At 42.5% G+C, this 17,982-nt stretch overlaps 2 protein-coding genes across 6 annotated transcripts in view; one reads left to right on the forward strand and one right to left on the reverse strand.

The window, feature by feature from the left end:
- Window positions 1-8,501: 8,501 nt before the first annotated feature.
- Window positions 8,502-12,855, forward strand: LOC106645405 (uncharacterized). The gene is made up of 10 exons (XM_089589503.1): window positions 8,502-8,520; window positions 9,486-9,599; window positions 9,686-9,809; window positions 9,899-10,051; window positions 10,450-10,560; window positions 11,045-11,207; window positions 11,306-11,498; window positions 11,627-11,905; window positions 12,006-12,203; window positions 12,293-12,855. The coding sequence occupies exons 2-10, from the start codon at window positions 9,494-9,496 to the stop codon at window positions 12,472-12,474; spliced, it is 1,509 nt and encodes a 502-aa protein (XP_089445629.1). The 5' UTR covers window positions 8,502-8,520; window positions 9,486-9,493; the 3' UTR covers window positions 12,475-12,855.
- Window positions 12,856-13,428: 573 nt separating this feature from the next.
- Window positions 13,429-17,982, reverse strand: part of LOC106645418 (uncharacterized) — a 35,570-nt gene continuing 31,016 nt past the window's right edge. For all 5 annotated transcript variants that reach the window (XM_089589564.1, XM_014361275.2, XM_014361273.2 and 2 more), the window contains exon 3: window positions 13,429-17,039. In XM_089589564.1, coding sequence (XP_089445690.1) covers window positions 15,266-17,039 — 1,774 coding nt within the window. In that variant the 3' untranslated portion in view covers window positions 13,429-15,265. The remainder of the gene's footprint in view (window positions 17,040-17,982) is intronic.

Below are 17,982 nucleotides of genomic sequence, written 5' to 3' on the forward strand. Positions count from 1 at the left end.
TTATTTTGAATTCCCACCGAGGGGCTATGCATACGATCATAGTAGATTACCGTACGGTTGGGCAAAAAAAAAAAAAAAGAATCGAGATACACCTGTTGCCGAGGAGTTGTCGACACGGCAATAACAAATTGCACGTATACAATGCAGGAGCGTCTGTCGTGCTGAGAGCGATACGATCGCGTTAAAAAATTTCTCCTCATTTGTTTCACCTGTTCGCGGAAATTGTAATTCCACGTGCATGCGCGCGTAATTTTCCTCGTCTTCGGATGGATGAAAAAAGGAAAATACACATTTTCCTGTGGATTCCGCAATTTTCTTACGAAACGCCAATATGGTATTTATTCAAGTTTGTTTTGAATCTACCGCTATTTGCGTCTGTATATAATCAGCTAATGGGATGATCGAGTATAGGTGTAACGCCAACTTTGAGTAAAACAATAAACAAGTAATGCACGTTGTCAGTGAGTACAAGTGATACCTGTGATTAAAAAAAAAAAAAAAAAAAAAATTTAATCGCAGGGTAAATTCCCCTTTGATTTCACAATACAACGTACGGCGTGGACGTTAATAGGCTAACCTGTTGGAAAAACAATCAAAGGCGAGAAGAAAAAAAAAATAAAATTATTACCGTCACTTTTCATGCAAACGATGTATATTAGACGCGATGTAAAAATAGCCGACCGCGCCGATTCCCCGTAACGGCTTGTTATGATACGTTAGATCCAGCATACGAAATAGCATCGATTAATTATACAGTAGTATAACGCGGCGATTGGCCAATGAAGCTAAATGTTGGGAGGAAAAGAAGTAAAAAGAACATCGTTATATACTAGATCCAAAGTGATGAATAAGGCACGAGTCCGCGTGTGGATTTATGCGTGAAAAAAAAAAAAAAAAAAAAAAAAAAGTTTACGATTGTGCTGGTCATTACGGCGAGTCCGAGGTTTTAATTATACATACACTGGCTATATAGGAGAGATGCAGCGAGAGATAACTGTATGGGAATAAAGTGACACGCGAGTGATTCCGATATGGTTATTAGTCGGGGGAACGGAATAATCTCTCGGGGAGCACTGAGCTGTCCGATGGACGCGACGCTGTATAGTTGCGCGATCATCTATACGAGTCGCGCATACATTATTTTATCAAGTGTGTAATGCGCAATGTAATTTCGAGATGAGTTCATTTTTTTCTTTTTTTTTTTCAAGTGATTGGATGAAAAGTTTTCAACGCGTACTTTTCACCGGAAAATCTCATGAAAATTTATCGCTCGAGGGAACGTGTACCCAATAATTCCATTTTTTACGAGTGTAATCTCTCGATTTTTATGAAAAAAAAGAGAATAATCTCCTTAGCAAACCAAATAAAGCTTTTATTTAAAGAGGCTCGGCGGAAATGACGAAATATGTTAAAAGTGCAGTAATGCAGCTGGCCATTGGGCAATGCTAGCTAGGATCTCTTTATGCGAAGAACGTGTCATAACAGTGAATGCGAAAATATCTTTCGATTGCTTTTTCACGAGGATACAATGTGGGTGGGATGCTATAAAAAACTAACCAGTTGTGAAAAAGTCAAGCTAAAAATTTTACTTTATCTACACTTCAAACCAGAGGACGAAAATAGTAAAAAAAAAAAAAAAAAAAGATTCACACTTTGTTCATCTGTAAATAAATTATTAAACGCGCGTATACGAGAAATTTATGCGAAGCTGGATTAATTTATACCACCTTGTAATAATACGAGGGTATTACATATAGATGTGCGGTTTGTGGAATTTTTACGATTGCCGCAGCTTCGCGCCGTTGCGTTAATTTGCTCAAGCAAAATTAATCATGAATATTATATAAATTAACAAACAAATCCGAAGCAATGATGAAAATGCAAATCGCGATAGTGTGTGTGTGTGCGTGTACAAACGGACGACCAACCTCGCCTACAACGGTCTTTTTTAAATGTACGTTGATAAGTACATAAATATCCCCGGGAATTCCAGCGTAAAAAATCGATTAGTATACTCAACCTTCTCTATTAGGTATAGTTTTTTCTTGTTCATTTATTTACTCATTCATGATAATTAGTCCTCAAATTTTTTTGATTGTACAAAAAGCGATGACTACAGAAAAAAATAAAAAAATAAAAAAAATAACAAAAAACTCGTAAAAATTTAAACAATCAAACGGCGCAATTAACTATTCGAAAATTGCCCGCAGTGCGATAAATCAATGTAGGGAAAAAAAAAACCATGTAAAAATCGTTAACACCGTATACGGATGTAACGAGCCAACAAGTAATAATAGTCAATAACAACGTAAGTATTATGCAAACGATCGAGTGCGGGGCACGTTGCCACTTGTGAGTGTACGTATATGTAGAAGTATAAGAATTAACTCGCAAAAGGAGTTTTTCCTTGTGGATTTTTTATCACATCCTGAAGCGAACACGCCCACGTTTTCTTCACCTCCTTCGATCGACATTGCGTTGATTTTCAATTTTTTTTTTAATCAGCAAAAATAAAATCAATCGCGTCAGAGACGAAGGTGTGTACAAAACAATTATCAAGTATTTTTGCGGAATTTTTTTTCTCTCATAGAGATTAATTGCAGTACAATCGAGATTTTATGTATATTTTGATGGACAGCTGGATCATCGCGACGATTCGGTGTGTACTAACGCGTGCGTACGTGGATTGTATGGCGAAACGTATATATACGTGTTTGACGTACTGCAGTCACGGCGTGTCACACGAGTAATTGCATTGACTTCTGTGGCTATAATCGACATTTCGGGAGGGACAAACTGTTTTGTTTGCCAACTGGTTTTGTGGTTTGCTTATCCGGGTGTATTAATGACAATAGTGAGATACTTAGAATACAATTTTTTTTTTTTTTTTTATTCTCTTGCTCCTTGTTCTTATTGTTAAAATTTATTTTTTATGTCTATTATTTTTTCCTCGTTTTTTTTTTTTTAGATGCTGTGCGCTTTTTAGAACTATGTACCAATACTCTGACAAATTTTTTTTTTTTAGCAAAAAGAACGCATTTTATTAAAGATAACACTTTCTTTTAGAGTGTTTTTAAAATTAAATCCTGAACTAAACAAATAAATGTTTAAATAAAGGAAAAATTTGCCACAGTTTAAACGATAAATGTGGAGGATAAAAACAAGAAAAATGTGCAGTTTATTAATATCAATGTTCATGTCTGAAAAAAATTATATAGCCTCATTGTTACTCGCTCCGTGTACATCCTTTGGAAATATGGCTTATAAAATTAAAAAATCTAAAAAAAAAAAAAAATCATTGTGTATGGAAGTATGGCAAAGAGCTCGTTGGGATAGATTAATTTTCGCAGTACTGCAGTGACGAGACACATTTTTTTTTTGTGTTGACCAACAAAACGGTATAGAGAACTCGAGCTTCTACGAGATTTTTCAATTAAAACGTCCGAGAGCGCTCATCATTACAATAGCCCGCTCGTCGCATAAATCTTTACTTCCTCGAATTGCACTTTGTGTCCACGTTCTCGGAATTTATCGTCAATTTAATTGCGGATTACCGTCCACGTCCTGCATATATATATGTATATGCGTAGTATGTATTTCTATTGTTTGATCTTGACATGTTTTTTTGTTTTCGGCGCGAGAAGATCAAAGCTAGAACGAAAAATTACGTCGACTGCGAATAAGATCTCATATATCCGAGAGCGCATACTTCTGTCGATATGGTTGCGCGCCGAGTGTGACATTTTTGTTGAATTTTTCTGTTACAGTTTCTTCGTAGAAATGACTCCACGATCCACGAAATACCTCCTTATATTGATTTTGCAGTGGAACATACGTGTGGTTTTAATTTACCTCACTAGCCCCAACAATGGTTTCACAGCGCACTAATAGTGCGAAATAGCGATTTTATTAAAAAAAAAAAAAAAAAAAAAAAAAAAAAAAGGTAGCGAGAAAATTATCTATCGGAAATCCAACATCGTGAGCTCATTAACAAATAAAAGCAAGTTTTTTTTTCCACAGAACATACAAATAAGTAGGTAGTGCGTAATGTATATGGTACGCATAATTAGTCAAAACAGTGCATACTCATACGTATACAGCGCGATAAATGATCTTGAGACGACCACCCTCGCGATGTATATATATATGATCTGCACATGTACACATATATACACTTATTATGTGATTGAACATCGTCGTCGTCGCTGTCGATTGGAATCTGATAAGAATCGACTCCAGACTCTGCACAAGGTGTTGTTACGAAGCTCAACCGACTGCGTCCGCTTCCAAGAAGATCCTTTTGTTACTTTTTTTTTTTTTTTTTTTTTCTTTTACTCAATTTCCTTGCAAATTAGTATTTTTCATCTTCTTCTTTTCAATCTTCTCGGGCCAATTGAGAGATCACGTGCAATGGGATTTGAATGTTTTTTTTTTCGCGCTGCCGCATGCCATCGATATTCCATTAGTTGGAGTCATTGGAGATTTAAAAAAATGCATAGAATGTAACTTTGTACTCGTAAACTGTAAAAACTCTACAATGGAATTTACATGAACGGACAGTTGTTTTAGTACTTTTTTTTTTTTTTTTTTTTTTTAAATTTAATCACATAAAAGGAATGTCTGTACGTACAGGGAAAAACAGGATATAGCACGTTATACTTACTTACAACACACGTGTACAAGTAACGCGCGTTTTGCCTTGACATTAACGCCCGTTAAGTCTTTCTCTTCGCAATTCCAATGGAGCCTTTGGTTTCTGAGTATATTTTGTACTGGCACCCGTGCTTTTATGAAATTAAATAACTGCTTCTTATATACATCATCAGTTGTGCAGCTTTTTTTTTTTTTTTTCTCGAAACCATTTGAAATGACTGTAAATAAAAAAAAAAAAAAAAAAAAAAAAAAAAATGGAAAACCAAGATGACTAAACAAATGAAAAAAATGGAGATCTCATTCCCAGTTTACGACTTTGATTTTATGATTTATGGATAGGAAATTATTTTCAAAGGACTTGCACAACGATTCGCAACATAAATATATTAATCATATCACGTTGAATGAATAAACTAATAATTTTCATTTATAATTTGTAAGAGAAAAAAATAATCATCGAATATTGTCACACAAACGAATAAAATTCACGCTTGCGGTAAAAAAAACAACCATTTTATTATCATTGAAAATTACCAGGTGCTCGTGTAGTTTTTTTTTTTTCTAACGCTAACAAAAGTACAACACTTGCTCTCAGTAGCAGTAACGTAATACCGGTCTCATAAATAATCAGAGCGTCGATTAGCATAAAATTATTCGCCTCTCTCTCTTTGTCGAGCCTACGTACGTATACACATACGGGTATCGGTATCACTGCTCTTAATGAGATCAGAATTGATTGCAAACCACCCGTGCGTATATGTACACATGACGATACAACGGGCCATTTACCCACGATTTCTGGGAAGACAATTCGCAAAACGAGGCATCATGTAAGTACACACGTATTAGAACGGGGGGGGGGGGGGCTCCACGAAACAGGTGAACGATTAAACAATCATCGCGCGCATCGGTGATTTCTCGAGATCGGTAATTCACGATGTGCCACATGTAGATATCGACTCGGAGCCAATTGGGTACGGCAATTCATCACTCGCTTATATTGTCCCACGGCTCGTTAAGGGTAATTAATAGGCTATAGCTCCTTATCTCACGAGCGCGTGCCGTGTTACATGGTACAAATCATACCGACGGACTGCACAATGTTTCGTTTTTTCGTTATACTGTTCCCTATATGCGTGTACACGTATAGGAGCTTTTGAGAACAGATCTTTGAGTATATACGTGCGGTCGCTTGGATAATCAGATAGTGGAGGAATGCAGTGGTCAGAGTTTACACGCTCCCGCTGAACAAGTAATGCGAGATTGGCATTTCAACGCGTGTACTTTCGCGGCCAGGCGGACTTTACCTTTGTGGTACCATTTTTTTTTTTTTTTTTCCCATACTCGATACTTTGAGAGCCGATAAGCAGTCACAAGACGCATAGTGCTTTCTACTGTGCGTTTCGCGCCAAGAAATATATAGATTCAACGTAATTATAATCTCAATGATAATGATAATAATAATATGCTTAGAGTTAGGATGATCAAAGGTGCAAGTACGTGCGTTAATTGTTATCCGTGAGCGCGAGTGATTCCTCGGAAACGCGACTCGTCACGGGAAATTGAACGGTAGATGGAAAAAAAGAAAAAAAAAAAAGTAATCGCGATTGCATCGGTGTACGAATCGAGAATCGAAAGTGGGGGGGGGGGAAAGGTCGTGACCTCGTTACTTCGGCCGCTTGCTGGCTCGGGTTGCAATTACCAACCGAAACAATCGGACGAGCCGGTTGTCCCTGTTGCGCGACGATGACGCGCGTGTTTGCCGCCGTCCGTCATCTTCCTACGAGCAAATCGGAGAATATGACACTGTGCACATATGTAGGCTACATCAACCTTGTTTCCCTCATCGTATGGGATTTTAGCAGAGTCAGCCATATATTTTTTCTTTTCATTTTAACGTTTGTATATACCGAGACACCCACGGTTGTTTGTTTTTTTTTTTTTTTTTTTTTTTTAAATTTTCTTTATTGTTTATATTCTATTTCATGCAAATACCATCAAGCGATTAATCGCCTCGAGAAAAGCTTATTTTGTTGCACGAACGAACGGGAGAGGAAGGAAGGTAGGAAAAAAAAAAAAAAAAATCAGTAGATCGAGTCAACTATGGTCAGACGGATCGAGACCTCGTTGAAGCTCTTTCCCCGCCTCTGTGGGAGATGCAACGCGTGTTTCCACATCGAAGCGATAGATCGACGGGACCGTCAACCCAAGAGGATACAATAAACTTGCAATGAAAAAAAAAAAAAAAAAAAAAAAAAAAAAAACTTGCAACTCATCGGTTCTCCTGTATCATCAGCGAGTCGGTGACCTTCCAATGTGCACACGAGACGCCAAACCTTACGCACGCGATGTTTCTTCTTTGCACTCGCATTATCGGCGCGCCTGATGCTCCGATCTACATTTTATTTTATTTATTTATTCCCCCTACATTCCGTTTCAGTGCTCATTTACACGTTATGTCGCGAGTGCGACCAATGCGAGTGTATACGTACAACACACCGAAGGCCGAATCACTCGAGTGAGGCAACAAGTGAAAGTCAAATACGATTCAAAAAGTGCACGGTCGCCACGAGCTAATTAACCGTCGCTCGTCGTCGCAAGCACACCACGCCCAAGCCTCGTCGAAGATCAAAGGATATACACGCGGAGATCGACAGTGGCGCATACAAATCGACCTTGGCCTTGTTCGTAACCCTTTTTCTGCGGAAATCTATATTTCTCCGTTTGGCATCGACACTCGACACCATCAGACACATTCTTTTGAATTCGCGACACCTCCCCGTTTCACTTGGCTTCTAATCCGCGAGATAAAAAAAAAAAAAAAAAAAAGCCACATCTCGACCGAGATAAGGATCCAAGAGCCGCGATACCGGCAAGGAAGCTATCGGTGCGAGCCTTCGACACACACACGCGCGCGCGATTAAACGTCTCCGCGCTGAAAGAATAATCGCAAGTTGCAGCCGCGACCTTGTCTCCGCCGTCTCTCTTTCTCACCTTCCTCCTCCTCCTCCTCCTCCTCTCGTGTATACATATACCTGGACAGCCACGTCTATATATATATATATATACACGCATACACGTGCGTTACCCTCGTCCGTGAACTTTGCGCCTCTCCACCTCGTACTCTCCCTTTCGCGTACGCAACCCGGCTCCCTATATTCTTTTACCTTCCAATTTGAGCCAATTCCTTTTCATGGGTATAGATAGTTTTTCTCCCCCGAGTCCGAAAGAGATGTTTCGCCGGTATAATTTGGCGCAGCAAGGGCGTTGATTTATTTTCCTACAACTCCAAAAGCTCCTTCGTATACGCATGAGGGCACAAAGGAACGAGGCTCGCTCTTCTTGCACCTAATAACGCCTCGATCCTTATAGCTTCAAAACCAGCTTCCTGGCGCGCAAAAAAACAAAAAAAAATACCTATCGACAGAGGGTCGCTCGATCCGTCGTTGCTGTTTGTTGAGGCGCGAGTGGCGAATTTATGCGTGCGGGGGGGGGGGGATAAAGGTGATGCATGTAGTCGATGCAGGTGGAGGGGGGAGAACAATGGCACCTGTCCGCGTTGCGGCTCGCGGATCAACGCTTAGTCGTCGCCGTCGTGGGATGATACTATTGTTCCGGCTCAATGATTCTGGCTCAAGGCTGCGGCGTGTGTATCTATAGCCATCCGATGTGGTACTTGCGTACACTATTGATATATATATGGGATATCGATGCAACTCTTTGGCAGTGCGTTGTTGCTTTTTTTTTTCAACAAATATACTGTTTTTGGGCGAAAAATGTGACTATTTCAACAACCACTGGATTACGTACAATGAAATAATGTAAACGAAGAACACATTGGAAACCTTGAAGAAGCTCAATAAAAGGGTACGGTATCGAGGTATTTCTGTATCTAGAGGTTTTTTCGTGGTTTTGTCTGTACGTGTCGTATCGATGAAATGAGGGTCAAACGAGAAATTAATCAACTCGAACTTTAAAAAAATATCCCTTTTTGCAAGATTTGTACGAGGACATGCTTAAAAAAAAAAAAAATTTTTACAAGTTTGCGAAAGTCTCTGAAAAGTTTTAAAATGTTCGTCGAGATTTTGCAGCGCGTAATCCCTTGTAACCCATTAGAAAAGTTTCCCAATGTAACTAAGACGTTGATCTAGCTACGATACGTTAATTTATCATGATGATTTATTGCCTCGATTTGACAAATTACTTCTTTACTTCCGAAAAGAAGAAAAAAAAAAAAAGTCTCGTACATTGTACATCACTCGATCGCGGCTAAAATATTTACTCCTCGATTTACGAGGAAAAGAAAATACGAAACACACATCCTGGTCGTTCAACTTTGTAATACATCACGGGGTGTCTATTACGTCTATTGTGCCGGTACAAACAGTCGTTTGGAGGATTTTTGCGCTAACGCGCAGGTACGTTTGTTTCCAACTCGTGTCTATACTCACATTTGTCACAAAGGCTTGCTCTTTCAACGCGATTATTGAGTGTGGGAGCGATTCCCCGCGGATAAGCGATAAACCAAGCTCGTTGCTCCAACTCGACAATTCAGTGTCTCTTTGATTAGAAAAAAAAAAAAGAATCTCTCAAAACCTTGACCCAGTAAGCTTTTTTTTTTTTAATGATAATCTGTAAAGATAATTATCGGTTATTGTATCCCGTTGACTTGGCGTCACTTTTGATTCCTAATGGCGAGAGATGATACAAATGTTTTACGATCACTTTGTGCGTTGATTTCATTTTTTTTTTTTTTCAACCGCTAATGGTAATAGAGATACTCGACATCATCTTCTCCTCCGTCATTAAATTTACAGGTATGTGTTTTTCAGGCCTCAAAATGCTCACCACGTTCGTACAAAAGGCAAAAGTCTTTTACGAAACTTACGCCCTGGCCGTCGTGTCCTTGGGATACGTGATAGGCGAATTGGGCCACTATTTGATCGGTAACTAATACATGACATTGGAAATATAATTGTTTTATGAAATAGCCATAGCGAAATTTTAATTTTCCCAAATTTGTGTACCCGAGGTGTGACGAGCAAAGCGATAGCCACTGATTTACACTACGGCGACATAGCCTGTCAGTTCAACTCGAGTACGTTAGAACTCACGGAGCTGCCGATCCAGTGCGACACTGCCAACAGTTCCGAAGTGTGAGCATATATAATATACATATTTACCCTTGATTGATTTAGGAACTTTTATTTATTTCTCATTTTTCTTTCATTTGCGTGTACTGCAGGTGCGAGTCGTTAGAGGTGAATGGCACGCGCTACTGCGAGTGGAACTACAATGGCCTGGGCTTGGATTACCAGATACTGGCCGGGCCGAGTTTCATCGCCGTTTTCACGATCGTCGGGGTCATTCTCGGCATAGCTGCCGATAGGTTCAACAGGTGAGAAAATACACCACCATTTAAACGCTCGAATGATTATGAGAAAAAAAAAAAAAAAAAAAAAAACGGACAACTGTGCGAAATTCCTACAATATATAGAGTACAGAGATGCTCTACGGATGGACTTTGACAAGATACTCGAGAAAACAACGATAATAATGCAATCTGGCAGAGCCACCCACGCTTTGTTTTAGGCCAAGAGAGGTACAACAACGAACGACCGTCTCCTATTTTCAGCCGCGATCGCGTAGCCCACGGACCCCCACCGTTTAATCGTACATATGAAATTTGCGCGGGAATCCCGTAAAATTTTTCCCTCGTCCCTCGTTACTAGCACAATACGTTTAGTCCTCGATCATCACGTACGATAAGGAATAATGTCTCGTTGATCTGTGCAGAGTGAGAATGCTGTCGGTTTGCACGCTGGTCTTTGGCGTGGCGGTGATACTACAGGGCGCCGTTACCAATTACTGGCAACTCTTTATCCTTCGGATGCTCGCCGCTGCTGGGTAAGTCAATATTACACATGTATAAGTATACTTGTGTTACTCTCATCACGTGTGCCAATACACGCACCCATCGGATGGTAAATATTTTTTTCAATTCATTGACGATTTCAACGCTATTATACTTGTATAGTAGCGCCAATGAATGGGTAAAATCCGGGTTCCGCGTTGCTTCGCGGCATCTCAATTGTAAATAACGGCGCGTCGCGTAGATGCACACACACTTGTATATATATATACACGCACGGGTATGTAATTAGGTAGCGTTGCAAACGCCGCGGAATCGAAGGAACTCGCGATGATTGTATCCCCGATTAAATTCATACATGTATAATTTTACGCGCCGTATAACAGCTCCGTTCGATAGATCGATAGCGATTGCGCTCGCGGCGGTGGAAGGACACTGTTTGTAATTGAGATGGCAAAAACGTTTGAAAAAAAAAAAAAAAAAAAAAAAACAACAATATATCCATTGTCGTGAATACAGGGAAGCAGGATGTAACCCGCTCTCGACCGGTTTGCTGTCCGATTGGTTCGACGAGGACAAGCGCGGCCTCGTCATGTCGATCTTCAACTGGGGAGTCTACGGTGGCTACGGCATCGCCTTCCCCGTCGGCCGGTACATACCCCAGCTCAACATTTGGGGACTGGTACGATACATAATTATGTATACATTACCCATAAGAGAGAGAGAGAGAGAGAGAGAGAGACCAACTGTTGGTTATCCGATCGGAATTTGACGTAACAGGGCTGGAGGGCGTGTTACTACGGTGCCGGCATAATCGGGCTGATCATGGCCTTTTTGACCTCGACCACGCTTAAAGAACCCGAGCGAAGGGTGATCGGCGAGGACAAGAACGACAACAAAAAATCACAGTGGAAGCAGCTGCTCCAGCCTAGGATCATCATTCTGGTGATAGCGGCGAGCATCAGGCACAGCGGTACGACAAATAACATTTTTTTTTTTTTTTTTTTCTTCTTCCCTCCCGTATCATTTTGTAACGCCAAAAAACATCCCCCAAACTTTTCCCTCCAAAGTATCAGTATATACATATATACACAATTACAGGGGGCATGTGCTTCGCGTACAACTGCGACCTGTACTACCGCTCGTACTTCCCGGACTACGATCTCGGCTGGTGGTTGTTCGCCGTGACGATAGTGATCGGTAGCATCGGCGTCGTCGTCGGAGGCATCGTCAGCGACAAGTTCGTCGCCAAGATGGGCATACGCTCCCGGGTCGCCGTCCTCGTCGTCAGCCAACTCATCGCCACGCCCTTCGCCTTCGGCTCCGTCTACTTTGCTCCCACCTGGGCCATGATCACTCTCGGCATATCATACTTTTTCGGTGCGTTTATTTTTCCACGGAGTATAACATTATATATATATATATATATATATATATATACATATGTGCTCGATAACGATGGATATTTCGGGTGATGCAGCTGAAATGTGGTTCGGCATACTGTTCGCCATCGTCGTGGAGATCGTCCCCTTGAGCCTGAGATCGACCACAGTCGGCGTCTTCCTGTTCGTGATGAACAACATCGGCGGTAACTTGCCGATCCTCGTCGAGCCCGTCAGCAAAGCCATCGGCTACAGGGAGTCACTATACATATTCTACGCCGGTTTCTACGGAATAAGTGAGCCCATATACATGTCCCATTGATTATTATATGCACCCATCATATATTATTATCTATGTATTTGGTCGATGTGTGATGTCGCGCAGGTTCGCTGATGTTCCTGGCGACGATGTTCATGATGCCCGGGGCTCCGAAGAAGCCGAGGGAGCCCGGCGAGAGCCACGACAATCGCAACTACGTCGACGACGAGGGTAAGGCGTCGACGCTCGAGTTGCCCCGGTTACCCGCGAGGATGAACCCCGGCTTCGACAACAACTCCCACCTGTGAGCTGTAGATCGGCCGATCCTCGTGTTGTACCTATATACAATTTCGTTCAACGAGCACATAATGTTATATGTACGATTGTTGAGTATTTTTGCCGATTGTCGTTAAATGGAGCTCAGCCGCGCGTTTACGCAAAGTGTTCAGTATAGAGAATCTCAGCTGCAGTATTATGAATACTATAGGTACATATACATATATACGCGTACTTTGATTGCGCTTGAATAATCAGGATGTATGTGATGGTGAGACGATACACCCACACGTACTGTACATAATTCAGTTTAATTCTTACTGTTTTTTTCTTTTTTGTTGTTGTAAATACTATTTGTATAACTGTACTGTCGTAGCGCAATTTTACAAGGAATAAACAGTTTATGTAACATGTGTTAAAATAAAAAAAAATAAAAAAAATAATATAATATATTATACGCTGATCCGATGGGTTTTTCGTGTAACCCATTTTGTCGATCCTCGATGAAAAATGATGCCGATTATAATTAAAAGCTTACGTTGGAGTGCACGAGAGGAAAACTTACCACTTTTGGGGCTCTTTTGGCAAGATTCCCGAATAATATACATATATAGGTGCCTTCCTTCGACTTTCCCGTCACTACAACGTTTTTAAGAGCATTTTTTGGACCCCTGCCAGTTTAGCTCAGGTGCAAAAAGGAGAAATCGTGTCATCTGGTCTCGATTATCAAGTTTTGAAAGTGGCACCTTTGAAGTTCGATCATTTATTTTGCTTTAGGCATTGACAAGCTGAATGAATTTGTCTTGAATTATCAAATAACCATGAAATTGAGTGATTAATAAATACAAAATTTGAATTTCATAGTAGAAAAAAGAAAAAAGCCAATGTTTCACATTCAAATGGGCTTTATTACCAGGATTGATTGTATAATGTTTTTCATGAAAATGCATTTGCAGATATCTTATGTAACAAGTGCCCAAGAGGAAATCACAAGGAGATATAAAAATAATCAGATCAATTTGTCGTTACGTTGGAAGATTTAATTTATTAAGTCGTACGATTCAAGGAGCTTTTACGATTCAGCATTATTTAATACACATGCGTATTAAGGTTGACTCGTTATCGTGTATTACAATATATTGGTTGATGCACGAAGATACATATCACAAGTTACAAGAGACTGTCCGTCGTTTGTCGTTTGACAAATAATGGTTTTCGGATATTTACAAAATCAAACCTCTGTGGTTTTTTTTTTTTTTTTTTTTTTTTTTTTTTTTAATACAGTTTTCCATTTTTTCAAAAACATTGGCTCGTTACGCACAGAGCTGGGTATATCATTCAAAACAGAGCTGAAATGATCGATTTGCATACATGCAACGTTTAATTATGCGTAAGAAAAATAATTTTTCATTCTGGTTTACCACTAGAGTTTTGATTGGAGTTAAGTGTACAAATTGACGCGAGTAAAAACTTTAAAACAAGTTTTTTTTTTTTTATTTTATTTTTTATTTTTATTTTTTATTTTTAAGAGAGTAGCAATGATTCAACTCTTTTGGTACACCTACGCAGTCCTGCTTATTTAATATAAATAATAGTAACGCAACGTACGAAACGAAAAATAATCAAAGAGATAAAAGAACGTTTGATTCGCGTAAAAAAATACTTGAAGATGTTTTCCGTAAAAAATATATCTACAACTAAGTCCGCAAGAATAATAAAGAACGAGAAAGTGCTCCGAGTGCCGCTTAAATTTTCTTAGTCGCAATGACATATACGAAATGCTCATTTGACAAAATTGAAATTATTTGTTTTTCCTTATTTCGCACAGATTTTTCTTAAGATAACAGTACGCGCGTTTATTTTTCAACGCCAAAAGTAATTATTTACTATTTACAAATTTCTCTCGGCTCCCCCGAGTCGAAGCTTCAACGCCCCTTGGGGCTTTTTAAATATTTTTCTGCCAACAAACAAAGCTCATTCTCAGCGCGCGATAAATGCTGCAGTAGAAAAGCAAATAAAGTTCAATTATTGGACGAAGCTTCGACTCGTTACAATGGAGTACGAAAAATATTTGGAAAATCCAAGAAACGCCTCAATGTTTCGACCGACACGATGTGCCATGAAGATTGATATCAAAAGTGTCTCCCGACATCCGATACATTTGTTAATTCGTGTAAATGACTATATTAACACACGTGGATGAGAATGTTTTTCAAAACGATGTTAATTAACAAGCTTGTCGCTTCGTTGTCTCCGCTCGTTATGCAAAAACGCCACGAACAAAGAAAAAAAAAAAAAAAACAAGCCGTTTAGAAAAAATGACTCGCGATCGTCTTGTACAAACGGACATTCGCAAGGTCCACGAGGATGATAACATATACATGCCAGAGCGGCTAACTTAAGTACTTTTTGGCTTAAACCCTGATCTCGGCGATCGACTAGTGCGCCCGCGCCCTCGGACGACATTAGCTTTAACAAAACACGTACCTATATACATGTTATTGCGCAAACGAAAGTATAAACTGCACTTTCCGACTCATCCGTATACCACACGCACATGTACACACACACACACGCGCGCGCATTATTTTATCCACAAAATAGAAAACACACCGAGTGTCGATTGCGCACCCCAACAATGTACTAAAAACAGACGAATCGCCGGCTATGTACATTCGCTTGCATAATATATACGCTCTGTCATGGAAAGTACTTTAGCTAATACTAACACAATGATCCTACACACCTCCTTTAGCTGCAGGGAAAAGTCTCGCGCACAATGTACAAGTTGGCTTGAAAAAAAAAAAATGCACTTTGTGGCTCTTAGCAGCACTCGTCGGTCGAGGTGCTGGACAGTTGGGTGCTCGCGCCCGAGCTGAAGCTGCTCCGGCAGGTCTCGACGGCCAAGGCGGTCTCGGGCACCTGGACGAACTGTACCTTCTCCTTGGGCCAGCGGTTCCGCCCGTACATGCAATTGAAGATGCTGTACCTCGCGTTGTTGTTGTTGTTGTTGCCCTCGTTGGCCTCCCCGACCACCAACTGGCCGAGTATCGTGGGCCCGCTGTACCTGCGCCTCAGCACCTTCTTGGCCATCAAGCTGCGGTTGTTCCTGTACGACAGCTCGCGCTTGAAGCAAAAGAAACGCCGCAGCTCGCGCTTAACCCGCCGCGACCTGTACCCAAAGAGCAACGGCGTCACGTACGTCGCCACCACCAGGAACCCCAAGGCCAACGACTCCAGACCCACAGTGGACGGAGGCTCCCAATCCTCCTCCATCACCGTAGGGGTGACGTTTCGCGCCAACAACAGGTACACGTAGGGCGTCCAACAGATCAGGCCCATCACCACCACGAGGGCGCTTATCCGCGCCGCCCTCGTCTCCTCCCTATACTTGAACAACGACCCGTTGCTTATCTTGTACTTGAGGTTGTTTATGTACCCATGGTGGTGGTGGTGATTGTTGCCCTTGGTGTTAACTCGGTGGACCGTCGTCACCGTCGTGGTCGCCGACACCGCAGTCGCCACGATCTTCTGGCCCGGGGGCGTGACAGTCACTATGGGCAGTGGCGCGTGGCTCGGCGACGAACCCACCCCGGACTCGTCGTCGGCCTCATCGTCCCCCCCGAGGTCGAAGTTGACGCTGTTGGAGCGCGTGTTCCGCGAACCGGGCACCTCGGTCCTCGACAACGGCACGGCTTCCTCCCCGTCGCTCGAGTCCTCGTACTCGTAGGGCTGCTCGTGGCCCCGTCCCGTATCCTCCTCGTACATGAGATCGTGGGAGGACTTTCTCCTGTGGTCGGCCACCTCGGGGAAGCGGCTGACCGTGGCGGCCCCTTGTTGGTCCTCGGTGGCGAGGAACTCGGCTCTGAGCGCGGCCGTAGGAACTTTGGGGGTGTCTTTGGCAACGTCGGCCGTGACCCTGGTCGTGCCCATCGTGAAGACGACAGGCTCGCTGTTCTCGTCGATGGACGACAAGGACGAGATTTTAGGGAGCCGGCGTTGCGGGCAGCCGTTGTCCTCTAAGGGGGGGCTGCCCTCGTCGCTGAAGCTGCCCGAGGAGAGGACTGGCCGGGAGCCGTTGCGCCGGGTGCGCTCCGAGTTGTTCCTGGCCGCGCGGTAGATGCTCGCGTAGATCCAGCATACGGCGAGGAAGGGCACGAGGTAGCCGAGCAACGCGTAAGCCAGAGCGTAGGCGAGGCCGTAGGTCACGGGTGTCGTTGGTGGGGGGGTGTTGGGGTCACGGCCGGAGCAGAGGCGCGAGAGGCTGCGTGGCTTGGGGTTGAGGGTGGCCAGGGTGGCGAAGGCGAGGGCGAGGAACCAGACGGCGAGGATGAGCAGTCCGCACTTGAGCTTGTCGATGCGGGTGCGGTAGCGGAGGGGGTCGACCACGGCTAGGTACTGGTCGACGCCTATCAGCAGGACCGAGAGGATGGAGGAGGTGGTCACGAGGGCGGCGCTGCCCTCCGAGATGGCGCAGAAACTCGGTGCCATGGCCTCGGGGAAGCTTCGGTCCGAGACGCCGCTGCTGCTCAGGATGAGGAGGCTTGACAGCACCACGATGGCCAGGAGGTTCGAGCCGATCAGGTTCATCACGAATCTGCAATAGAGAGACAAAAACAGTTTGTTTGTTTACTTTACGTGTATACATACAGGTGCGCGTGACGTGGTTGATTGGTGGTGCGGGGGGGGGGGTAGATATATTATATACTAGGTGGTTTTTCCCAACCTCTTGAAGCGCGCGTGTGTTTTTGTAGCCTCATTGTCTCTCGAGGAAAAGTGCGGCTAAAAGAGGGGCGGGGTTGCTTTCCCGAGCCAGAGAAGCCATTAGCGAGCGAGTGTGCCTTCGATCAACGATCCTTCGAAGCTACACTCTACAAATACGTTGTATGAGTTTCCCCCACCCCCTCCTCCCCCCTAATTACTCCGGGGTTACGCGCGGCTATTTTTAAGAGCCGCAATGGTTTTTTATGTATCGAACCAACCCCCTGCGTGGGAATTCCGCGCACGTATGAACCCAAGGGACGGCTAGACGCTGCCCCTCCCACACGCATCTAACTTTGGACGCGCGCCTGCCTCTCCGTACGTCACTTTGTTCGTCTTCTCCTGCCCGCTTTGGTCAATTTCGCTCTTTCAAGCGGTTGACGCGACTTTTCCCTTTTTTTTCCCCTCCTATAATCACTGTGGCCGTGTTGGGCGCGAGAGCGATCCGATCCCAGTTGTTTTGTGACTATATGTTTTGTTATTCAACTTGCACACCACGCCACCCAAAGAGATAAAACAAAAAAAATGTTAGTGAAACGCAACATTCGATAACCTTCGGTTGAAACGGCAAACGATACAAAAATAATTAAATTACAGATAATTAGAAAAAAAAAAAAAAAAAAAGAAAGAAATTGTATTAATCAAAACGGATATATGTGCGCGACATAGGGTCACCGCAAAAGAAAACCCCGTATAATTGTACGTATGATATTATCTTGTATTGTAAATAGAAGCGCTCAAGATGATTACTTTTTTTTAGAAATACCCGCGAAACGAGA

Source organism: Copidosoma floridanum, unplaced genomic scaffold (assembly GCF_036245765.1).
Source record: "Copidosoma floridanum isolate Cflo_tuat_1 unplaced genomic scaffold, Cflo_Japanese_pri ptg000009l, whole genome shotgun sequence".
In the NCBI taxonomy this organism is placed as follows: Eukaryota; Metazoa; Arthropoda; class Insecta; order Hymenoptera; family Encyrtidae; genus Copidosoma; species Copidosoma floridanum.

Excerpts from the sequence above, each read along its gene's own strand:
- LOC106645405 (XM_089589503.1), top strand. The coding sequence starts at position 9,494 with ATGCTCACCACGTTCGTACAAAAGGCAAAAGTCTTTTACGAAACTTAC. Across the intron at positions 9,810-9,898 it reads ACTGCCAACAGTTCCGAAGT|GTGCGAGTCGTTAGAGGTGA; the intron begins GTGAGCATATAT and ends CGTGTACTGCAG. Across the intron at positions 11,906-12,005 it reads CGGCATATCATACTTTTTCG|CTGAAATGTGGTTCGGCATA; the intron begins GTGCGTTTATTT and ends CGGGTGATGCAG.